A 24,879-nucleotide genomic window follows, 5' to 3' on the forward strand; every position below is an offset into this window, starting at 1 on the left:
CAGTTTCGACCAACTCAAAGCCAGTTTCTGAAATCAGTTGTGATATCTGGCCTCTGGCCGGTTGACTCCATCAGCTGAGCAGTGAAATATTGACTGGAGACAAAGGCAATGCTAGCTCCAGCACATAATGTGTAGCCCCCATGATGCATGCTTATTCTAAAGTGACCCAATGACGGAGGTGAAATGGAGACCAGTCTTCCCAACCCCATCAGGAAACAGAGTATGGAGAGCCTTGGGAACAGGGATCCCAAGTTAGTTCGAAATTTCTGGGCATCCTGGAACCTGGTTTTGCCAGACAAAGAGATCCCAGGTGCCTTCTTGAGCAACGCCATATTGGGACCCAGATAGAGAAAGCTTAGGCTGCATCAGCACTATTAAACAGCACTGGGAAATATTTCCAGGCACAGGACTGTAGCTGTCTGTGTTATTAGGACAGTCCCTGGCACATTTCAGCCTGGGCTAACTAATGCTGTCTCACACAAGTCTCAGAAGTAGTTTGTGGGCTAATGCAATCTGTGTACCACTCGCAACAGGCAGTTTACATGGTGACCATGTTTTTCTGGAGGCCCAGCTGTTTAAACAGCCCAGTTGTCTACCCTTCTGTACAGGTTGTCATCAGTGCTAGAAAATGTCCCGCATGTTTGATTTGTGAGTTTTAACCCAACCCTCAGGCTCAAAAAGAGAACCAAAAGGCTGTATCCTTGTACCCTAGACCTTTCAGACACAGACATGAACAACGAGCGACTGGAACCAGTTCCTGAGGCCCCCTCCTTGCAGATGGTGCCATTGCTAGTGGGGGTTGCAGGGGGCTGGTGGAGGGCTCTGTCGGCCTGTATATATTTCCATTTCCATCACTGTGTGCAGGGAAGGAAAACATGAAGTCATTACAGAATCACAGAATGTTTGGGGTTGGAAGGGACCTCTGTGGGTCACCCAGTCCAACCCCCCTGCCGAAGCAGGGTCACCTACAGCAGGCTGCACAGGACCACATCCAGGAGGGTCTTGAATATCTCCAGAGAAGGAGACTCCACAGCCTCCCTGGGCAGTCTGTGCCAGGGCTCCGTCATTAGCTGATTAGTGGTTGCTGGCGGGTGGTAGCGTTGCTGCAGTCCTTCCTTATGCACATGCAAGGATTTGCTCCTGTTCTCAAGCCGAACAGCCTAAGGATGTCCGCATCCCCATAATCTGATCCAGAGCTACTGAGACTCTGTCCCAAATGACAATGCTGCCTGCTGTGTGCTGGGGTGAGCTCTTGCTGCTGGCTGCACAGCAGCAATCCATCTCCAGCTGAAACAAACGGGCGCAAGTGACAAGTGATCAGGACCTGGACTGGGTCACTGATCAGCAAAGTTCTCACTGTTGTGTTTTTTTTTTTTCTTCCATGAAAAGTCCATTTGGTCAGATGTCTCCATGGCAGCCTTGCAGGAGGGGTTGTTCTGAACTGGTGGATGGCAGCCAAAGCGGCTGCTATTGGCTAAGGGGCACTTGGCCCAGTACACCCATCCCTGCTGCTGCCTGCACACAATCACAGGAGAGGGGAAGAGGTGGGGAGAGGCTGGGTCCTCCTCCCATCCCACCTCTTCATTTAGGCTGTGCTAGAAAGAAATTACCCCCCTACAAACAGCCTCAGTGCTTTTGGAGGAAGAGGGCCATTGGAGATTGGGCAGCAAGAGCCCCCAAGATGAGGATAGCCATCCTACTGAGCCTTCTGTTCCACATGACAGCTGCTTTTCATGAATTGTGAGTGATGCTGAACTTCTGTTTCGGTCTCTTTCATGAAGACATCAGTCTAGGTAGATGGACCACATTCCATGCTGTCAGCTCTTGTGCTTCCTGCTCTGTCAGATGACCCCAAAGTGTAGCTGAGTTGTTTGCCTTTCCTCCCATGCATTAGATTGACTACTGTGAGATAAATTACAAGCCACCTTTTCGGGGGGCTTCCAAGTCAGACCTTATGCCCAGGGATGTTTGCTTCTCCAGCTGCTATGCCAGATCAAATCACTGGTGTCTAGACTGCAAGGTTATGAGGCCACTTCTAAAGAGTGCAAGGCATGGTTTTGGGGAGTTCAGGAGATGACTGGAATAAGGGGTTTGAAAAAGATTATAGGGCTATACTTGCGCTAATCAAGCAGAAACTATTCCTTAGGTTATCGATGAAGCAAATACTTTGCTGGGTTCACTGTTGCTTTTGAATATTGACTGCAGCCATGGCACATTGTTGAGGAATTCTGCAGTAGTGGGCCACTGCCGGGAAGTTTTTTCGCATCTCTGAGACCTCAACCTCATGCCACCTCTGATGTCTTCTTTCCCTTGCCCCAGACATTACCTGGTGGTGATTCCTGCAGATCTCCGCTACTCATCCACCCAAGTTGCCTGCCTTCACATCACCTGCTATGAAGCAAAGCTTCAAGTGAATCTGGTTCTGGAGCACTCTGCGGGACTTCAGCTCTTAGCGCAAGAAACCATCCAGAAGGAGAAGACTTTCATGTGCACTAAGTTCTGGGTGAGCCACCGTAGGCAAATGCCATCACTGATTTTTCCCTTTAGGAACTGTAAATCCCTTATGTTACTCCCTAACCAGGGATGACCTGGACAGGGTCTGCTTTTCCTTGGAGTGAGCCTGCTAGGAAGGGGAGTAGATGGTGCCTATGAATGCGTAGCCCAGCACAGTATCTGTTAGTCAGCGCTGAATTCCCCTTCTGTATCTAATTTTTAAGTTGAAGTTACATTTGTTAAAATCTATCACCCTTCTGGATACATAAGAATAACCCACCTGTGTTTCCTTCTCTTCCATCCCAGACCAGATGTGGGAGGTTTAGGTCTTCTTTGAGAGACTTGCGCAGCTCCACAGATAGAGCTTGGGGAAATGGTGGTTTGCATGACATACTGCAGTTTCTGTAGCACCTGAATTTAGGCAGCAACTCAGCTCGTAGGAGCTGCTGAAGAGCAGTTGGATCGAAAGGGATGGAAATGGATGTGCTTGTTATTTATAAACAGCATCTTGGAGCTGATTCATTGTTGATGAGAATTTAGAAAAGACCTAGGATAAGGCAGACGTGCCTAAACCGTATCCCTTCTACTATACAGTATATTCCGTGCTGAGGCTGCTGAGGCCTTTGGCTGCTGGAGTCAGAAAAACCCTCTGGTTGTCTTTTCTAATCTGTCTTTCTTGTACATGCTGGGTAGTTCTGAAGTCCTAACCTTTGAGGCTATGTTACAGCTTGATGTCTCTCTTTTGATCTTGATCAAAGGAAATGTTGTCTCAATCGCTCTGCCTATCATCCTCCCACCTTTCTGGCATCTGCCCGTCTTCCTGATCAAGTCTGAAGACTCAGAGGTGTCAGGCATCTGCTTGTCACTTTCCTTAACCAGTGGGAAAAAGGTCAGATTCCATGATGTGCAGGGCCTTCTACTGTCATGTAGGACTGAGTGAGATCCAGATGTGATCTGGATCCAGATATTGGAGCAGCATGTCCTGGGACAGGTGGAGAGGAATTGGTTAGTTTTTCCACTTTACTCTCAATTCCTGCTCAGGGCCCCCAGAAGATTACCTGGGGGCTGCATGCTCTCCTCTCTCTGTCTGTACAGGTTGCGCCTCCGGCTGATGGTGCAGAGGAGATTGCCACTGTCAAACTGATCATCACAGGCGAAGGAATCAGTATTGAGGAGAAGAAAAAGGTCCTGATCCGCAAGGCCAGCAGTGGCACCTTCATCCAAACAGACAAGCCTATCTATCAACCAGGGCAGACAGGTGAGAGCTGCAAATGGGAGCAACTGTGGGCCCTAGGCTTTCTGCTGGTAACACCATATGGAAAGCCTGCAATTGCCTGAAATTCATGGGCAGCCCTTGCAGAAGGCTTTGAGACAATGTCTCTTGTTGATGTGATGCTTCCAGTGGTTGGAATGTCCAGCTTGTGGTGACTGTGGAGTTGCAGGAGGCAGTAGGTCATTGTCCATAGTGTCTTACATGTGGGAATGTCTGTGTCAGATGTTATCAGAAATGTGTGTAGAATGGAGATGGGAGCTGGGGAAACAGACAGAGCAGCGGTCTGTAGGAAAAAGCTGAGATCTGATAAATATATTCCCTGATTTTCTTGCCTTCAGTGAAATTTCGCATTGTGACTCTGGATGAGGAATTCATTGCACTCAACGATTCGGTAAGCTAGTCCTGGGGGGCCATGGAAGAGGCTGCCTTGTTCCATGCATGGATCCTACTTCCTTTCTATCCTGCTCATCTTGCAAAACTCCAACTTTTCCACGTTTTTCCCTGGGCCAGGCTTGATGAACATCCAGAGGAGAACAGTAACTCATGTAGATGGCAGAGGTAACTCAGGAAGAGTTGGTAACTCAGGGAGATGGCAGAGGTGTACATGTCTTGCTTATCTTGGCAAAATGGTCAGGCAAGCACAAGCCTGGGACATACTGGTTCCCGATATGATGGTGACATGTGGAGAGTGAATAGTTTGCAAGTCAGGTTTTCTGGGATGTGTGGTGGGGAGGGGTGCTCTTAATCTGGCTCCTACAAGTTGGATCATGGGAAATTCTGATTAGACATTAGGACAAACTTTTTCATTGTGATGATGATCAGATATTGAAACAAGTGCCCAGAGAAGGCATTTTCATCCCTGGAGATGCAAAAAAATCAGCTGGAGAATGCTGTGAGCAATCTACTCAAGAGGACGCGCTTCAGCAAGGTGTTGGACTAGATGCCCCAAAGAGGTTCCTTCCAAACTCTGTGATCTTATGCTTCTGTAACCCCCTTAAGACTGCAGCTGAGCCAGAGCTAGGTCTGTTTGGGTAGTGAGCTCTCCTGATGGAGGACTCTGCCAGGAAGTCATTAGCAGCTGCTGAGTGACCTCCAGATTGGCGTTTCCTTTCCCTTTCTGCAGACCTTACTGTAATGGACCCACCTGGTATTCCTCCTTTTTGGTGATGTTTGTTTTACTTTATATTGTTATCAGTGCTCTAAACTTCCAAATCACTAGCTGCATATCCTTCAGAGAGGGCTCTGCATCTGAAGTACCTGTGTGTGTTGCTGGCATGTGTTTCTGTCTTTTAATGTTTTTGCTTTTTTTCCCCTCCAGATTTCCCTCTTTCTGCAGGTAAGTGACACTGAAATCTAGTGTTACAGTAATGATGATGGCAGCCATTTCACTGGGCTATTCATATTCAGTTCCTGGTAGATTTTACAGACCTCAGAGTGGGATAGTAGAACTTCAAGATTTCTTAAACTAACATACTCCTTACAGCTTCTTTTTTATGCACTTGAGGTTATGCTCCCAGTTACCTCAGTAGAAATCTAAGTTGTTCTAGACTTGGAAGAATATAGACAGATCAGCTTAGACCTTTATGACAAACAGCTAGGACTGTGAAGGATCTTTCATTGAGATCAGAAGGAAAGTGTAGAAGGAGACTCAGATGCTGGCAGCAGAATCTGAGCAGTGTAGTGTCTTCAAAATTTCTTGACTAGCCTAGAGTAAACCTTGTTCCTTATCTATAGAGCCTGGTAGTCTGCAGCACTGAAATCCTGAAGCTCGATGTCTATGGGGTGTGTATCAGTGAGATGCTGGAACAACTGTTTTTTCCTTTCTTGTGGGTGTAGGACCCTAAGAACAACCGGATAGAACAGTGGCTGAATGTGGTCCCCCAAGACGGCATTGCAGATCTGTCTTTCCAGCTGAGTGATGAGCCTCTGCCGGGGACATATGTCATCAATGTAACCAGCGCGAAAGCGTACGGCAGCTTCTCCGTGGAGGAGCATGGTATGAGTGAGTCGGGGATATGTCTGAGCTGCAGAGGGGACCTTGCGCTCTCGATCCAGGCAGTTGGGTGTTTATTTCATGATAGCCAACCTGGGAGCAAATGGGACAAGTAATAACATCTGTCATAGGAAAGAGTCTGAGCCGAGGCTCAGGAGAGAGACCACTTTGGGACCTTGGGCCAGTGTATGGGAAGAATGTTGTGCATGGCCCAAGACCTTGGACACAGGCGATTCCTGCAGATCTCTGCGTCAGACAAAACAAGGTCATTTAGGATGGACTTTTCCAGAGAGTGTGAAGTCCAGTACCATCCCACTTCTGTTTCATCCCCTAAGTAACTGTGTTGGGACGCTAGTCTTCTCTCAGTGCAAATAGCTGCCAGAAGTGCAGGGACATGGGTATGTTTGGATTTTAGTTTAGAAGGAGCGATCACCCAGGGACTACACACAAATCTGTTAAATAAACAGTGGAAATCTTCCTTTCCCCTTCTCACCACCTTCCTTCTCCATTTCTTGGCTCTTATTCCACCAGAGTCTATCTTCATGTTGATTCTCTGGAAAGGCTGTCCCTGGCCAGTATTTCCTACAGTTCTTTGTTTTCTTCTTTCCAGTGCTGCCAAAATTTGAAGTGATCTTTGAGGCGCCAGATCAGATTTATGCACTAGATAAAACCTTCCCGCTCCGGGTATGTGGCAGGTGAGGATTCTGCTTGGGGGGACCCTGTGTTAATTTCTGGCCTGATGAGCACAAGATGGCCAGGTAACCATGAGGAAATGACGATTTGCAACACAAAGCATTCCTATAACTATCCTTCTGGTACTCTGATGCCCCTTTTCTAAAAACACTCCACAAGTCTCTACACGCAAAACCTGAGGGAAAAACCTACCCTTTGACAAGCAGCCACTTGTGGGGCAGAATATGGCAGATGTTGGGTGTTCATCTCCCTGCAGAACAAACTCCTGGGAAATGAAGGGAAGCTTTTCCAGATTATGCTCTAGCGGAAGCTAGAGAGAGGCAAAAAGGAATTGCCCCAGGTACAGTCCAAGGACAACGCTAGGGTTAACAGCCTCATGTACAGGTGATTTCTTAATGAAAGGCACTCTCTTAATTACTCACGCTTCTGCTGGTAAGATGATGCATGCCTTCAGCATATTGCAGGTGATGCTGATGTGAAGTGCAGAGCTCTGTGCTGAGTCAGCATCTACAACACTCTGGTTTCCCAGAATAGATTAGTTTGGCACTAATTATATCACAGAGCCCTTGATCTCCCCTCACTGCAGTGCCCTGGCCTGACCCTGCTTACTGGGTCTGGGCTCTTGGGCCTGCTGTATGGCTGCCACTCTTGTGCTATATTGTGAATATCCGTGAACAAGTGGTCTCTGGGGCTTTGCAAAGTAAGCCCTGTGCTTTCTCACTGTGTGTGACTGTTTCTTCCTTTCCCTGCTCCCCTCAAAAGATACACCTATGGGAGAGGCGTTCAGGGGATGGTTCATGTGAGTCTTTGTCAGAAGATAGCTGCGTTCCTGCCCAGTGCTTCGAAACCTGATCTCTGCCAGGAATTCAACAACCAGGTGAGATGCTTAGCAGGAGCTGAGCCATATTCAGAGATGTTTGTGCTCAGCCTCAGGGTAAGGCAAGGCTGCTGGAGGCTTTAGCTGAAAAATAGTGATGTTACCCTGTGGTTTTGGCTGCTTGGTCTGTTGTCTGCTGGTGCTGGCTCTTAGTAACTGTGCCTAGTGATTGCGACTGGATGTGCATCTTGTGCCTGCTCCACATCCTGGACTGTTATGTCAAAAGGCAAGCTCCCTGAGAGCAGGGATTTTGTGCTGCTGTTTCTGCGCCATTTGGGTAACTTCTGACGTAAGTACCTTGCTCAAACCTTGTTTCCTCTCTCTGTGCTTTCAGACAGACGAGACGGGTTGCTTCTTCACAAATGTAAGCCTGTCTTCCTTCAGTCGAGACTTTCGGTACTATCAGGACAGCATAGCTGCAGAGGCCTCACTGGTGGAGGATGGCACAGGTAACTCTGGAAACATCTGGTGGCTGGGAAGAGGCATGTGAAAATGCAATAATATTACCAAGAACACTGGAGTCTTTCAGGCTAGCAAGGGCTCTGAGCTTCCTGAGCCAGTCAGGGTCTGCCACCTAACCTCACAGATAGAGCCACCAGTTCTTGACAGCATGGCATGCTCACTTGGAGTGCCTGCACTCTCCATTCGTGAAGTTTGGGGACTTCTCTAAGGGCTAGAAGTAAGTGGGAGGAAGAATAGATACCCAGGCTCCTGGGCAGATCATCTCCTTGGTACGATATGTGTGTGCAGCTGGACACGTGCATCAGTATTACCAGTGGGTCACTCTGCAGGGAAATTGCTGAGGGGTGCTTGGCTTCCTTGCTCCCTCCCTCATGTTTCTGCCTCTCTGCTTTCATTCAGAGATACACGTCAATGCTTCCCACAAATTAATCATCTCCAAGATTGGCGGGACGGCCTTGTTTGATGACGTGAAGTCTTACTACCACACTGGAGAGATGTACACGGGGAAGGTAATTCCCAGTTACAGTCCTTCGGAGGGGAGAGCGTGTGCAATGCCTCCACAGCAGCTGTTACCTAGCGTCTTGTCTGACCTCACCTCCAGCCAGCGGCTTGGGAGGGCGTGAATGACTCCCAGAGTCACATTGTCAAAAGTGAGAAAAACACCCAAGACTGCCATTTGCCAAATAAGCCTCAAGTAGTAGCAGCTATGGGGATCCATACGTGGAGTGCAAAGCCAAACATCTGGAATTTCAGCAGCCGGGGGGAGGCCTTCTGCTGTGAAGCGGCAGAGAGCATGGGGGTGAATGAACATGGTAGTGCAAGTGATAATAGGAGGTGACCAGTAGCAGTGTAGATAATATTGTCAGTGCCTGGAAGCATGACCATGCTGTCTTAGGAAATGTTTCTCTTGACGTGGAGAAGCAGGAGGTTCTGTCCGCTGGTTAGACTCTTCTGCACTTCTCTTCCTTATCATGATGTTCTCAGATTAAAGTCATCGACCACCAAGGCAAGGCGCTGCAGCACAAAGAAGTCCTCCTCGTAGTAAGCTACGGTGAGCAGCAGTTTAAGCAGAAGTACATCACTGGGGACTCTGGGACAGCTTCATTTAGCCTGAACACGACTGCTTGGAACAGCACGTCAGCCTCCCTGGAGGTAAGTGAGGAAGGGCCTGTCTTGTTGGCAGGGGTATGCGTGCATCTCGGAGCTAGTTACTGCCCCGCAGACATCTCCCGCGTTCCTTCCTGAAGAACAGTGATTCAAACCTGAAACACCTCAGCATGTTCTGAATCTTGGCTCCCTCTGAGACCTTATTTTCCAGATCCTAGTTGCTCTCCTCGTGAAGTCTCGAGAGACCCGTGCTATGGTCTTGCTCAGACCCAATCTGAGCTGCTTCTCCAAGCTGCAGCTAGGGTGATTTGCAGCTGACTTGCTTAACTAAAGAAATTAACTGTGTTGGTTTTTTTTTTTTGTCTCACCAGGCAAGTGTCCTGTATCAAGATTTGGATAAAGAGCCTGGGACAGTTGATTTGAATTACCAGCGAGCCTCTCATTTCATACGTCCATTCTACAGCACCAGCAGGAGTTTTCTCTCTATTGTCCGTGTGCCAGAAACGATACCCTGCGGTAAAAAGCAGGCTGTCCAGGTGGACTTCAGAATTTACGAGGAGGACCTCGAACATGGGCCAAAGCGTGTCATTTTCTCCTACTTTGTGAGTTTCTGGGGAAGCGCGAGTGGGTGATGGCTCAAGGCACAAGATCAACATCTCCTGCAGATTCAAGCCTGATATTTGATAGATTTGGCTCAGCCCAGGATCCTTGTTTCAATCCTGGGGCTGCAGTAATTGCAAGAAAGGCAGCACCTTTCTTTGGGACTTTGCACGGGTGCAGGGCAGGTATTGGCCTTCTCTGTCCTCTCCCAAGTCTTTTGATCCCCTAAGCTCTCCCTGCTACCCGAGAGCAAGTAAAGCTCATATATCCCTCCTCCTGCCCTCATTTAATCTCAAATTTCAGGGTTACTTTGATCTGCACAGTGGTCTCAAAGACTATGTAACTGGCATGCCCTTCCTTTTCCTTATTCTTCTGTAGGTCACAGGGAAAAGAGGGATAGTCCATGCAGGTCAGAAGACTGCTTGGGTCGGTCTGCCAAGAAGTAAGCGCACTCCCCTGTCTCATGTCTGGCAAGCACTCAGTGGTTGGTGGCATCCCATCTTATTTGGTTATGTGGCATAAGCCTCTTTGCAATTTAGACCTGGCTGACCACTTTTCTGTTGTGTCGTAGCAGCGTGCCTTTCCAGCTTGCATGTTTACTTTACCCTCCTGCTTGGTACCGAGAGAACAATACTCAGCATTTCCCAGCCCATGGGCTCATCCTCTGTTTTCTTCATTTTCAAAGTTGTCTCCTTTTGCTGCCCCTGCAAGTGGCATGAAACTATAGCCTAACCCTCTGTCAAAACTCTACTGCTCTAATTTGCAATTGTGTCTAAAAGTAATCTTTGGGTAGTTAGGATGCCACAGCTTATCATTTTGATCGATGTGGACTCACTGTTGTCTGCTTCTCCAGCTCTTTTTTTTTAAAGCCTAAACTGTAGGTGCTTTGCGACAAAGGTCACCTTGTTGTTGGAGATGGGATGGTGCTTGGTGTTTGGTGATGGGAGGCTTTGAAAGATATCTGAGACTCTCACTCTTTGTGGAGCTAAGCTTGAACTCCAAAGACCTGTTTCATCTCCTTGAGGCAAAGAGCAGAATCAAGAAGAGTCTTTTGCTGGCCTTGAATACCAGATCCAGAGATGTGCTGATTGTTTCAGTGGTCTCCAGAAATGTCCTTGGTCTATAAAGACTTGAGGAAAGGAATTAGAGAGGCACATGCAGAAAGGCAAGAGCTGATCAGAGTCCATTTTCACTACCAAACCTACTTTCTCTTCTTTCTCTCCTCCATCTAGTGCTGAAAGGCTTTTTCTACATCCCTCTCACCTTCAGCTTGATCTATGCCCCAGCTCCAAGACTTGTTGTTTATGTTATCTTCCCTAATGGAAAAATCATCGCTGATTCTGCCGTCTTCAGTGTCGCCATGTGTTTCAGAAATAAGGTAGGATTTGTATCTGAGGCCGTGACTAAATATGTGAGAGTGTATGCACCTGCTGCAATGAAAGCAGAGACTGAGGAGTACATCATGATGTGTAGCTGCATGTGGCTGACACCGTGTGGGATGCTGTCACGTGAACTGCAGTGTGTGAATGGTGAAGTGTGCTGTGATGCATGGAGCACGTACCTGCTGAGCATCGTGGGGGCTGCTGCAATGTTTGGGAAAGGCAGATGATTGCTGTGTCTGTCTCCATAGGCTTGTATAGCAGCTGCAACCCAGTAGGATCACAGCCCGGCACGTGTAGGTCCCTGCCCCACTCAGGAAGCAGTAGGGTGGCCAGCAGCAGCAATGTCACTCACCTATCGTCTGCGTTCTTCCCATCCAGGTGGAGCTGGGCTTCTCAACGTCCAAGACCCTTCCTGATTCGGAGGTTGGTCTCCACTTGCGGGCAGCCCCTGGGTCCACGTGTGCTGTCTGGGCCGTGGATCAGAGCGTCCTGTTGCTGAAGCCAGGAGAAGAGCTCAGCAGCTCCTTGGTGAGTGAGCCTGCTCCAACTTCTTCCCTCCCCTTGTGCTGACATGAAAAGCACTGCCCAGCAGGGTCAGCAGTGCTCTCAGTGTGGCATGGGTAAGGATTAGGGAACATGCATTAAGAAAGAGGTAGAACATCACTCAGTGCGCTGGTGGTGAAGGAGCTTCTGTTGTTTTGTTCTGTCTCTTGCTCAGTGCAGCAGGTTGTGCTGGCTCTGTCGGAGGAGAGCCAGCGCAGAGTGACAGCGAGCCGGGGCTTTCTGGCATGCGTTCTCACGCATAGGAGCCAGGAGCAATTCAAACAGGCCTTGGATGTAGGACTGGAAGGGAATGCCAGGTTTAATTTGTGCGGATTTTTTTTCTCTTTTTTCTTGCTTTCCCAGGTCTATGGGCTGTTTCCATCTGCTTATGACTCCAGGTATCCTCGCCAGGTGTCTGAAGATGATCATTCATGCGTGTTCCCAAATTCTGATGAGCCTGATGTGTATACAGCATTCATGGTAAAAATGGTTGATTTGTTGGGTTGGGATAATTCATGAATTGAGGGAAATGTGGCCCCCTGACTTTACCGATATCCTAGGAATGCCATTACAGACGCAACAGGCAACAGGTCCAGTTTAGACCCTTGTAACTCACTTGTTATTTGAATAAGAGACTTCAGATTGTTGACCAAGAAGAAACTGTTACTGCACTTTGATTGTGTGATTCAGGATGCCAAGGATGATTGGTTACTTTAATTGGATTTCACATAATATGTTTAATCTCCATAGCACGAGCACTTGCACTCTGCAGGCTGAGAAGGCATAGTGCCTAAATGACTGTGTGTTTGAAAAAGAATAAATTTGGCTGCCTCAGGCCATATGAATTAGCTCAGAAGACCTTGTTTTCCCATTTCTGAGGATCTGAATAATTCCCTCTTGAAGTAAGAGAATACTTTGCCAACCCAGAGGACAGCCAAGTCCCCACTGCATGAGTGGACAAGAAGGCACAGGGTAGAGAGGAGAGAACAAGCTTCTGGTGCATCAGTTATTTTTTTCTCCTACAGGAAATGGGGTTGAAAATTATTTCCAATACCAATATCAGGAAACCCAGAGTGTGTCCAACCACTCCATCGACAACTACGCTGCAGGAAACAGCAATGTTTACTTCCAGGCCCATGTTGATGTTTGCCCAGCCCCATAAAACATATGATGGTAAGCATCTGCCAACTGTTTCTTCTTGCACGGGATGCTCAGTATTTCAGGTGAAAGCAATCCTGGGTTTCAGCTAAGAGGCAGTACTTGCTGTAATTGCAAATGGAGGAGTGAGAGTGTTCCCTGGCTCTAAACCTGTTGTGCTAGTGTGAGGCTGCCTGGGGCTCACGGGTTCTGGCTCTGAGATGTTAGTGAGCTGTCCGGATCCCAGGTCTTATCTCTGAGGTGAGGGAATGGTTGCCCTTCCCTTGGTGCCTACAGATGCAAGGCCCACATCACCTCTGTTGTCTGAAATGAGGCAAGAGATTTTAAAATTTGGGATAGCACCTTCTGTTCCAGTGCTGTGCTTCCCAAGAGCTGACGGGATAACCTGCAGCCTGAGCTGGGCTGGAGCCTCTTGGCTCTAAACCAGGGCCTGAGGACCCTGTGGTGACTGAGTCTTTGTTATTTCCAGCAGAACATCTGACAACACCTACCCATCAGCCTGCTATGTTTTCACATGTTTCTTCAGCCGAAGAGAAAGTACACAAGCATTTCCCCAAAACCTGGATATGGGATATGTATTCTGTGGGGTGAGTAAACTGAACTATGGGGGTCTAGCCTGGGTGGCTTAGTGTGACTGGGAATGGCAGCAGATACAACTGGGTTTAGACCATAAGCTGCTAAGGAAGGTGTCTAAGGACATATAGCATGGGGCTCATACCTGTCAGACCGTTTCTCATTGGAGCTGATGTCTGCATCAAATGCGTTTTCCAGTACTAGATGATCATATAGAAGTATTGTCCGTCCACTCAAGGTGGCTGGCATGGGAAGATAGAAAAGTAGGTGTGGTGCAGCAAAACAGATTGGTTTACTGTGCTGGCGCTGTGGGTCAGCATTTCCCAAACTGTGCTCACAGGATGTACCCTGGGATGCACGGGAAGGCTGATCTGCACAGAAGTCCTTCACAGGACAGGGAGTTGTATCCTATGAGAAAGGGTCAGTGAGTACATAGGGTCTGCTGAGGGAGCTTTTGGAGAATTTTCATCTCTGACTTTAAGAATTTCTTGTCTGGAGACTGGAGTCTGCTCAGGCCAGATGCCCCATATTTGCCCTCTCCCACCTCCGCTGTCCTTCTAGCTACATCCATCTCTCCACTCCCTAGTAGCAGGTATCTCCCATGTCATTTATCCACCAGCCTGATCTGAGCAACCAAAGGTCTCTGTGTTGCATGTTTTGCCTTCCTGTATGTGCCTGGCAGAAGTGAATGTCTTCAGTTATTGGAGTCAAATATATGATTAGCGTTAGCTAGAGCTGTTTTTATATCTGCTGTGGAAGCACCCACAGAATAGTCTGCTGCTCTCAGAAGTTGTGAAGTAGGCACAAGCCAAGTCTCTGTCCTGTCTTCATGTTGGACTTTAAGCTGTCAGTGTCTCACAGGAAGGTGAATGGCTGGATCTGTCTCTTCTGCTACTGACGTTGAGCCAGTCTTGTTGCTCTGTTGGTGTCTGGTTCTCCATCCCTAGACCAAGAAGAATAAAACTGCTGACATCTGTAAAGCATTTTTAGATATGCAAAGGGCAAGTGCTGTCTGAGAAAAGCACTGAGTGTGATTGATGGCATCTTGCAGCCATGTAACCTACTGTAAATAATGTTCTGTTCATGTAAGCATGTGAGGCAGGGGTCCCTACTTCTGCAAGGACCTTCTTGTAACCCTGCAAGGGCTATAAGTTTAGCAGAGGTTAAGGGTTAGAATGAGGTTAGGGAATGGGGTACGCTGGAGAGAATGGTGCAGACAGGGTCACCTGGTGCTGCGTACAGCAAGTTTCAGTTAAATGCTTCTGTTGCTGTCTGCTTCTCCTCAGTCCCAGTGGGAACATGAGTGTCACTGTCACTGTGCCCAACACCATCACAGAATGGAAAGCAGGGATGTTCTGCACAGGACGTAATGGCTTTGGACTTGCTCCAATCTCCAGTCTGCTGGTTTTCAAGCCCTTTTTTGTGGAGCTCACACTGCCATCTTCTGTGATCCAGGGTGAGACCTTCATTTTGAAGGCCACAGTCTTCAGCTACCTGCAGCAATGCATGAAGGTAGGTGAGCCCTGATAGGCTCTGCAAGAAAAGCAGGGTATGAGTAGGTAGGAGATGGCTGAAATCTATGGCCTGTGATGTTTATCATCTTGCCACCTGCCATCCCTGCTGCCCTTTCAGATGCAAGTGACCCTGGAGGAGTCTGCACACTTCCAGCTGAAGCCATGCAAAGGCTGTGTTGACAGCAGCTGCTTATGTGCCAATGAAGCTAAGACCTTTCAGTGGAATGTCACAGCTGAGCAACTGGGTGAGAAGAACAGGGACGTGGGCTGGTGGAAGTGGGAATGGATGAGACCAAGGTGGGGATGCTTTGTAAGAGCTGACATGGAGTGAGGAGTTGTTTGCCCTGTTAACCAGAGAGTACTTGTTTGCATTCGTCCTAAGGTCGTGATTACTTGCAAGTCTATGCTAGGAGGTGCAGAATAATACAGGGCTCTGATCCAATTTTTTGTTGTCAACAAGTGACTTCCATTGCATTAATGGGAAGTGCTTCCTCAGAAGATGTTTTATGTACCTAAATGTGTGCTATTTTCAGGGCTCATGAACATCACCCTCAGCACAGAGGCTGTGGCCACTGAAGAGCTCTGTGGTGAAGAGATACCATTTGTCCCAAACCAAGGGCAGAAAGACACAATCACCAAATTCCTTCTAGTCCGGGTCAGACAATCCTCTTCTGTTACCTAGACCTAAAAGTGGTCTTTATGCAATTCCCATATTTTGTGCGGGTTAATTTTGGGAATTACCTCTTGCTATTAAAGGTGTATAATTAGAATCTCATGGCCTGAAATGTGTGCAGCCGTGAGGGCTAATGGATGTGGGAGGTAGAGGGGTATCCTCCACTTCATACCATGGAAAACTTTAAATGTGTACACTCTTTCAGGTCCTCACTCCTGAGCGCTCTGCTGAATCTTACAGCTTAAGTTTCACAGACGTTCAGAAGTTATGATATTCTGCAAATGTGTGCTGTTTTCTTATCTGAAATGAAAATGAGTGACAATAATTTACGTTTTTATGTGATAATGATGTTACTCCAGGTGACTTTGCAGCCTGAACCAGGATTTTGTTCATATCTATTTCTAATGCATTTGTAATCCTGTTTCTCTTCTGTGTGCTCATTATAACGCTGTTTTTATGTGCTCCAACAGCCAGAGGGAGTGTTGGTAGAAAAGGCTCACAGCTCCATCCTGTGTCCCAAAAAAGGTAGAGAGATTGTGTTCTTCTTTCACCCTGCCCATCCCCCTGCTTCCTGCCTAACCTCCTCCTGGGTCTTTCCACTTGTTGAAATATTTTCTCTGTCAACATGACCAAGCTACAGAAGCATACTCTAGTTGTGGTGCCAGCTAGAGCTTCAGCTGGGTAAGGATGGGGGGAGGTCGGTCCAATCTTTCAGCATCAACATCCCTGGTACTGACGTGATAGCTTGAGGCCTTTTTCACCTGTGGTAATAAAACCAGACTACTGAACATGGCGAGGCTGGGGGACATGACTTGGGATTGCTGCTCCTGTCTTGAATTTTATGGTGTATTACAGGGACATTAGCATATTTTAGGAGCATGAGGTGCATTGAGAGGACATACCTGCAACTAAAATCTGAAACGAGTTGAGTAACTTACGTAAAGAAAAGCAGGAAGGTGGTTTTCACACAGTGGGTTTCCAGGAGAACATGCTCTCAGCCTCTTCAGAAGGAAGGCTGTTAGGATAGCACAGTCACGAGGTCGATGGAGGGAGTTGAGGGTGGAATGGAACACGGCTTTTGAGTGATCTCCGACCTCTGTGACAGGAAAATGGGGTGTTAGCACAGAACAGTCTTGGACAGTTTCTGGGGATTTTGAAGGCTGTTTTCATCCGAGTCTCTCTCTTTTTGTCCTCCTCACACACCTTACCTCGCTGGTCTCAGGGAATCCAGCACAGGAGTCTGTGTCCCTCATGTTGCCTCGAAATGTGGTTGAAGGTTCAGTCAGAGCCACTGTCTCGGTCACCGGTAAGGAGTTCAGCTATGATAACACCTTTCCAAACCCCATATCTCTGAGTTTAGCCCTAGGAAAGCCCAAATCCAGAACCCTCCACACCCTCTCTGAGGTTCCCGAGGCTTCACTGCCTTGCTCTTCCTATGTGTGTGGCTGTGTTTCCTGGTTCCAGATAACCTAAAACACTCAGCAGGGGAGGGGGTGTTCTGCTTACAGGCTTCTCCTGCCAGAGTGGGAATGTATACAGCTAGTATGGAGGGCACAGCTGAGCTAATAAGCTGGCTGGACACAGGTGCTCCCAAACTTGTGCTGGGGCTGTCCTGCCTGGTGCACTGCTGGGAATGGGTTACAGGTGGGTGGAGGTGAATCCCCAAACCTCCTGCCCAGGAGGTGGTCAGGTGCCTATGCTCTATTCCAGGTGACCTCATGGGGACAGCACTGCAGAACCTGGACCACCTGGTGCAGATGCCCCACGGCTGTGGGGAGCAGAACATGGTGCTGTTTGCCCCCATTGTCTATGTGCTGCAGTACCTGGAGAAGACAAGGCAGCTGACTCCCGGGATCAAGGAGAGGGCAGCAGGATTCCTGCGCAACGGCAAGTACAACAGACCTGCCTTGCTCCTCTGCCTTCCCCTGTGTCCAGCCTACCAATGGTTGCTACTCCACCCCAGAGCACTCTACCATTTATAATGTTAACAACACCCCATTCCCTGCCCAGTGATCTCACTGCAAATACCATTCTGAGCACTAATGTCCTTTCGTGCATCCCAGGGTACCAGATACAGCTGCAGTATCAACACCCTGATGGTTCCTACAGTGAATTTGGTACCAAGGATGAGTATGGTAATACTTGGTAAGCCCTAGGCTCTCTCCCTGCTCTCTACCTGCTGTCTGACGGCGTGGGGGTGGGCAGTTTTTTGCTTCCAACATTGAATCCTTTCCTGAAGTATTCCAGTTGCTTTGTGGGCTAGGGCATCCCAGACATATGCAACTGTCCTTGGGATGAACTGTCCTTGGACCAGCAAATAAGAAATAGCAGAACAATAGGTTAGGAGAGACCCACCAGTTTCAAACTCCCACTTTTTTCTTTTTCCTCAACTTCTGCTTAGATTCTTTCTTTCCACTCATTCTTCCCTCTCTCTTATTCACTCCATCTCTTTCTGCTTCTCTTTTCCCTCTTATGCCTTTTTTTCTGCTCCCTCCCCAACCAGGCTGACTGCATTTGTGGTTAAATGCTTTGTCCAAGCCAAGCCATACATTTTTGTGGACAACAGAACCATCCAAGCTGCTCTCACCTGGCTGGAGTTCCACCAGCTTCCCAATGGTTGCTTCAAAAATGTGGGCCAACTTTTCCACACATTCATGAAGGTAGGAGCCAGAGGACCTTGAAGGACAACTGAAAGCAGTTCTTGCCAAGTATACTGGTGATTGTTTAGTTCACTTTCCTGTATTGTTCTGCTTTCTTGCATGGGAGCAAGCCAGGGATAGATGGGACCTTCAATGAAAAGCTTCACATCTTTGTGTGTAACTTTCCCAGCTTTTTGGATGTTTTGCTTTTTGTAGGGAGGTGTGGATGGGGAAGTGCCCTTGGCTGCCTACATCACTGCTGCATACTTGGAGGCAGGAGAGACACCAGAGGTAAATAATTGGGATTCTTTGCCATGCTCTTGCCTTAAGACCTGAATCCTGAAGAGCTTAGCAGTGTCACTGAGGCAGGCAACAGAGCGTCTTGGAGAGGCTTGTGGACAAAATAGTAGGGTGGGGGAGGAAGGACTTACCTCTTCTCAGGAAAAAGCCTCAACTGTCCCTTGAGGAGGACATTGCTGGCTGGAGAGAGGGTGAGGTTAGATTACAGGGAGCCATTGGATTTCATGGCTGGACACTATGCCCATTTCCCAGGCTTTGGCTGCTCATTTCTGCTCCCTGCAGTGCTCTGATAGTGGTGATAGAAAATCAGGGCTACCACAGGTTACAAGACCTCATGGAATTCCTCGTACTCCGGAGAAGATGACAACAGTATTATTAGCTCAGAAAGCATTGTCCATGGAGTGAGGAATGCTTTGTTGCAAAAGCACATTTGTTCATGTGAGTAGTGAAACAGTTATTCAATTGGACATACATACAAAAACCATTGTTTTTAAAAAAAAGGTCATGACAATGAAAGACACTCAAAAGTATCAACAAATAAGTGAAAATACAAGTGTCTCAGTAGTTATTCTAGCCCCAGTGAAGGAATTTGCTGAGTAGGTCTGTGGGTAGGTGAAGTGGGAAACACAAATCTTGCCATAGCACCAAGAAAAAGAGTGTCCTTGAGTGGGTTATAAATGCTTTTACGAAGAATACGCAAGCACTGGAGGTCAGAATTCTGAGGAAGAGTTTTAGGGTGTCCTGCAAGGGCTAATGCATTCAAGATGTTCAGAACTGATCCTACTTTCCCTTACAAGCATACCTAAAAGCCTCATGAAAGTCATTAGGGGTTAAAATGCGGGGAAAAGATTGGAGATATTTTACACTGTCCTGAACGAACTGATATTAAAGCATGGTTTGCATGACAAAAAATCTAGGCAGACACAAACAGCCCTCTACCCCTACTCTGTGTTGGAAATAGATCTCTTGGAACAAAACAGGTTGTTTATGTTGACCGCAGAAACAAATGGCACGTTGTAGAGGAACAGTTTCTTAGCTGGCACGTGACTGGTCGCAGGGAAGCGAAATCCTTCTGTACAGTGTGCGCTTAGGACTGCTGTTGTCAGTGCCGGGATGAGCACAGTAAGTGTGAAAACACTTCCAGTCGAGTGGCACTCTCAGCTCTTGTGTTAGTTTCGCCAGAAGACACCAGAGCCAGATGGGTTGTAATACATGTCAGACTGTTTCTAGACAAGCTATGAAGATGTATAACAGTCAGCGCTTCCCAGGTGGTGCATCGAGTGCTTTCACTTGAAGTTTGATAATTGTACAAACGCTAGTGCTGTTACCTCCTTTTTAACTGTCTGGGAAAGTGAGAGATTTAAGAAGGAAAAGGAACAGTAAAGGAGCCTCTGAACAAATTCACTAACGGGATGTAATTCCTACTCGGATCTATTCAGTTACAGAATGCAAAAGTTACTGTGCTGCTTGCAGTTATTGTATTTAAGGGCAAATGGAAAAGTAGGACTTCTGAAATGATGGGAGCTTAGCTTACCACTTCTGCTGGGCTTTAACAAGAGAGAGCAACCAAAAAGCATCAGTAGGTACTCTGAGCATTTCTGAGAATTGGTGGCTGCATCCAGCAGTACTACTCTGCCATCCAGAGAGCACAAAGATGACACAGACATTGCCTTTTCTCTTTCCTAGAAGGGAAAGAGGTGAGCAGCGTGTCATACATCAGAATAAAGCTTAAATGTAGCCCTTGTGTGATCCTTACTGTATTTAACCAAGGGGCGACTGGAAGAGGGCAAGCCACAAAGTGTGGTAGATGCACAGGTATGGGACAGGCAACCACTGTCAGCCTTTAGCTCATGTTTGGAATTGCCTAGCTGAGTACTGGAATACAACGCTGCTGAGACCAGTGGGCTTGCTGCCTCCTGCCAACAGGAGTACTGGTGTTCCAGAGGACACTGGAAACCCCAGTGACCTTGTAAGGCACTGTAGAGGTGAACTGAACACAGTGATCTTGGTCAGCAGGCTGGGTGTAAGCGTTTGTAATTGTGTGTTGTTGCTCTTGTGTTTGGACTTGGGAAGTAAGACGTGGTGGTGTTACTCCAGCAGTACGGAATTAATTTCACTGAGAGAGCACTGCTGAAACCCATGACCAGCTGAGGGGGGCTCTGTCAAGCCCCGTGCACCAAGGGCTGGAGATACTGCTTACTGGTGCTGCACTGATACAAAGAGAAGAGTGCCAGCTTGAGCACAGACACCTGGGGGAATGTGTGGGGTGCTTTCTGTGCCAGCGCACGCTAACGCAATCCTTCTGCTTGTGTACCTCCATGTTTGCCTGCCTCACATGTGTCGGTGTGTGACCAACACCCGTGTAACTCTTCTCTGCAGAGTACAGTGGTGCGCAAGGCTCTGGGCTGCATCGCTCCTTCTGTTCCCAAAGCTGCCAGCACTTACACCCAGGCCCTACTGGCCTACACCTTCGCCCTGGCTAAGGACTCTCAACGCACGCAAGAGCTACTTGATATGCTTGATCAAAAGGCAATCAGAGCAGGTACGGGAACCTCAGTGCCAGGTAAACATGAGAGAAGGGACAAGTGACCTTTCACAGAATCACAGAATGAATCACAGAATGGTAGGGGTTGGAAGGGACCTCCTGTGGGTCATCCAGTCCAGCCCTCCTGCTGAAGCAGTGTCACCTACAGTAGGCTGTAGAGGACCTTGTCCAGGCGGGTCTTGAATATCTCCAGAGAAGGAGACTCCACAACGTCCCTGGGCAGCCTGTGCCAGAGCTCCGTCACCCTCAGAGTGAAGAAGTTCTTCCTCATGTTCAGACGGAAAGGGCTCTGAGCCCTTGATTACATGTACCCTGGAAGGACCATAGCCTTACCCTTTAGGTGCTTCACCAAAACCGGTTTATAGACAGCCAGTCTACAAACTCAAGGTATATACTGGCAATACTGTGGTGTGGGTGCTGATCTCCTTCAAACCTCTCGTCCTTTTCTCGTACCTGAAGTGGAGGTTGGGCTCTGAGAGAAGGGGGCTTTCTTACGCAGGACTGCAAAGCGCCAGAGAGGGAAGCAAGCTGCCCTGCTTCTTGTTAGTCCCTGACCCTCAGGACTGGCTAGTGGGTAGCTAGCTAGTATCAGGTAGCTAGTGGACCTGGCTAACAGGACAAAGGAGAATCTGGACATCTGGGAGGTACCGTGTATGCAGATTATTGGCGTATTAGTTTTTGTATATCACCTTGGTGTGTATTATGGAGTGTTGAGAATTGAAAAATACATGGGATTGCAGTTCACCCAGTGACTTGATGACCCAGCCAAGAGGTATTTACTCGATGGTCTTTGCAGACACAAGCCACTGTGCCTCCTAAGCCTCCGGATTTGTTTCCTGACATCCCTCAATGTCATCTATTCCCTTCGTTTCCCAGGTGGGCAGGTCCATTGGAGTCAGACTTCATCCAAGCCCAGACCCAGCACCAGCTCTTGGTCACAACCACTGTCCGTGGATGTGGAGTTGACAGCTTACGTCCTCCTGGCCTTGCTCTGCAAGCCAAATGTCACAGGGTCTGATCTCACCACAGCCTCTGGCATCGTGGCCTGGCTCACCAGGCAGCAGAATGCCTACGGAGGGTTTGCCTCAACACAGGTAACTCCTGGCCAGGGAAGGAGATGTTGCTTGACAAAGAATGCATGCACAACCTATGCACTGTTGATGCAAGTGTGAACACTTCGATGAGGGGAGCCCTTGTATGTGGAGGTCCTCAGAACAGCGAGTTCATGTGTCTCAGAGCTGCAAATGTAACTGTTTCTTCCTTTTCAGGACACAGTAGTCGCCTTGCAAGCCTTGGCTAAGTATGCAGCACTGACGTACAGCACGAACGGGGCTGCAGAAGTGAGGGTGAGGTCCCAGAGAGGCTTTAGGAGGAAGTTCCAAGTCTCCTACCAGAACCGGCTATTGGTGCAGGAGGCAGCACTGACAGAAGTCCCAGGAAAGTTCTCGGTGCAGGCCCAGGGCAGCTGTTGTGTCTTTACTCGGGTAGGTTCCCCCAGACCCTGCTGTGACAACCCTCTGCTCATCATCTTATGAAAAATAAAAGTCTCCATTGCAGCTCTGTGCAAGGAAATGTGCATTAGCTGGGCTTTAATCCCAGCCTGTTGCCAATGCAATAAACCCATGTGCTGTAGGAGACTCGGAGACAGAACATGTCCAACTGTGAGGACAGCGATGCTTCCATGGCTCTTGGGTTTTGGAGGATGGAAATGTTGTATGGTGGTCCCACTGCTGTGTGCCTGACTTGAACAGTCTCAAGGGGAAGGGTGAGGAGAAGGAGCCCCAGATGGAAGAATCATGGAAGGTTTCCAATCTGAGTGACCTTTATTTTGGGTACTGGGCTGAGTGTGCTCACTGTGTATGGTTTACCCAGTCACACTCTGGGGTCCATATCTTGAGGATTAGAGTAGTCACCGACAAAAAGGTATGATAGATGATATTGAATGAATTATCCATGTCTTATTCTGTCTTTTTGTCTCTCCCTGCAGATGGTGCTGAGGTACAACACGCCCTCCCCACAGGTCTCCACATCCTTTGCCTTGCGAGTGAAAACTGAGCCAATCAATTGCACCAAGGATGATGCACACTCCATTACTGTCTATGTCAATGTCAGGTGACTCTAAAGACACAGCTCCACTTGGGAAGGAAAACCAGGCATGGCTGGAGAGCTGCGGGGTGCTTCTTGCCTGCAATGGAGGCACCAGGCAGTTTCAGCAGGTCCAGATGGAAGATGGAGAAGGAAAGAAGTGTCTCTGGGGAAGGGGAAATGTTTCCGAGGGCTTTGGCTCTTGCTAGAGAGAGGAGTGCATGTAGTCACCTCAGACTGGGGATGCTCAGAGCAGCGCAGCCATCATCTGCCCTCTGTGAGAAGGAGCGGTGACTGCCTGGGCCCTGGTCCTGGCTGGGCTGCCTGGCTCAGCATCCTGCAAACAGAGTATGGTGGTGGAGGGAAGGGGAAGCTGGGAGAGACTCTCTTTTTGATCTTGTCCCTCAGGTACACTGGGAAGAGATCCACTTCCAGCATGGTGATCGTGGAGGTGTCCCTACTGTCTGGATTTGTTCTGGCTCCAGGATCCGGGATGTCTGTAAGAAGCTTGGAATCAGGATGGTGATGTAGTGTCAGGGGGACCATCCATGCCCAAGGAGAGGGAGAGGTTGCATAGGAAAGCGCTGCCTGTCTCTCTCTCTTGAGCAATTCTACCAACCCTTCCCCTCTGCCACACAACAACCATGAACACATGCTGTCAGTCTGCCTTTGTGCCTTGAGGATGGTGATCCTTCCAGCCCAATTCACTCAGCATCTCCTCGACAGCTAAGTAGCCAAGGTTCCTGTCCTTGGGTTTTGCAGCAGCTGAGTGGCTTTGCAGGGAGATCAGCCCGAAGGGCTGAGAGCCCAAAATAAGTTTGGAAGTGAGTGAATGAGAACCTGCCCAACTCAAGCTTAGATAAACCTTGCTGGGATATCTCACACTTGCTTTTTCAAAAGACCGAACTAAATTGCTTTCTCTGCTCTCCTGCCCTAGCTGCAGCATTGGCACCCTGTGAGAAGAACTGAGAAAACACAAGGAGGTGTTGCCATCTACTTGGACAAGGTATGCGTGTGCTGCTAGAGAGGCTACAGGAGGGGAGGACAGTGGCAGAGTTTTGTGTGGGGAATCCAGGGCTGGGCTAGCAGAGCAGGGTATTCAAGATGCACCTTGAAACCCTGCCTTTGGCTCCACAGAGTAGTTGTTGCGTATCAGTAGGATCAAATTTAAGTGAGGAATAAAAAGAACAGCTCGTTAAGTGAACTGTGATTTGCTGTTCTTCCCCAGCTGAGCCATCAGTCTGAGACATATGTCCTGCATCTGGAGCGGGAGATTGGGGTGACCAACCTGAAGCCGGGCCATGTCAGGGTCTATGACTACTACCACCCAGGTCAGTGTGGATCCAAGGGGTACCAGGGCTGTCTGGGTGGTTGCACCTGACTGTGCAATGGTAACTTAGGTCTCTCCTGTCCTGTTGCAGAGGAACAGGCCCTGGCTGATTACAATGTCTTCTGCATCTGAGGTAGGTGTGAGTCCCTTCTCCAGCCCACGTACAGACCTAGCAGCCTTGTGATGTTTCTGCTGCAGCCCAGCCACCTCTCTCTGTCCCAGAGGAGCCCCGTGTATCTCTGGTTCAGCGTGTTCCCTTCATCTAGGGCTGTATCTGGAATTCTCTAGGCCTCCAGGGACTTCAGTCTCTGCCCTCTGTTTTCTGGACTTTGCAATGTAGTCTTTGCTGGATTGCCCCATAGGCAGGACGTGAAGTGTTTAACATGTGGCCATGCCGTGAAGGACTTGTTGTCTGGGCTGGTCTAGTGCATGGGACTGCCTGCCAGCTGAGTGACAGGGCTCATAGATGGTTTGCGCTGTTCCAGAAGAACTTTCAAGCAGAATTCATGGGACTAGTTTCAGCTTATACTGTTTGGGTATGGAGAGTCCCACCTCTTCCTGGGGAGGGGCTGAGATAAAACAAGGGCACTAGATGAAACCGGAGAAACAGTTCAGAGTCATTAGTGAGAGCCTGGGCTC

At 48.5% G+C, this 24,879-nt stretch overlaps 1 protein-coding gene across 1 annotated transcript; it reads left to right on the forward strand.

The window, feature by feature from the left end:
* Window positions 1-1,681: 1,681 nt before the first annotated feature.
* Window positions 1,682-24,372, forward strand: LOC104332452 (alpha-2-macroglobulin-like protein 1). Its single transcript, XM_075441405.1, is given in 36 exon segments — window positions 1,682-1,740; window positions 2,320-2,503; window positions 3,589-3,751; window positions 4,105-4,157; window positions 5,085-5,102; window positions 5,603-5,762; window positions 6,370-6,454; window positions 7,215-7,329; window positions 7,664-7,778; window positions 8,191-8,300; window positions 8,776-8,943; window positions 9,270-9,500; window positions 9,877-9,940; window positions 10,731-10,876; window positions 11,259-11,408; window positions 11,787-11,903; window positions 12,449-12,596; window positions 13,051-13,168; window positions 14,441-14,666; window positions 14,787-14,913; window positions 15,202-15,323; window positions 15,812-15,866; window positions 16,564-16,647; window positions 17,052-17,228; window positions 17,405-17,486; window positions 17,845-18,001; window positions 18,197-18,271; window positions 20,381-20,482; window positions 20,660-20,822; window positions 21,702-21,919; window positions 22,094-22,309; window positions 22,813-22,937; window positions 23,319-23,409; window positions 23,848-23,916; window positions 24,139-24,241; window positions 24,311-24,372. Coding segments are annotated over 36 exon segments (4,458 nt in total).
* The last annotated feature ends 507 nt before the right edge of the window (window positions 24,373-24,879 follow it).

This window comes from Opisthocomus hoazin, chromosome 1 (assembly GCF_030867145.1).
Source record: "Opisthocomus hoazin isolate bOpiHoa1 chromosome 1, bOpiHoa1.hap1, whole genome shotgun sequence".
NCBI lineage: Eukaryota > Metazoa > Chordata > Aves > Opisthocomiformes > Opisthocomidae > Opisthocomus > Opisthocomus hoazin.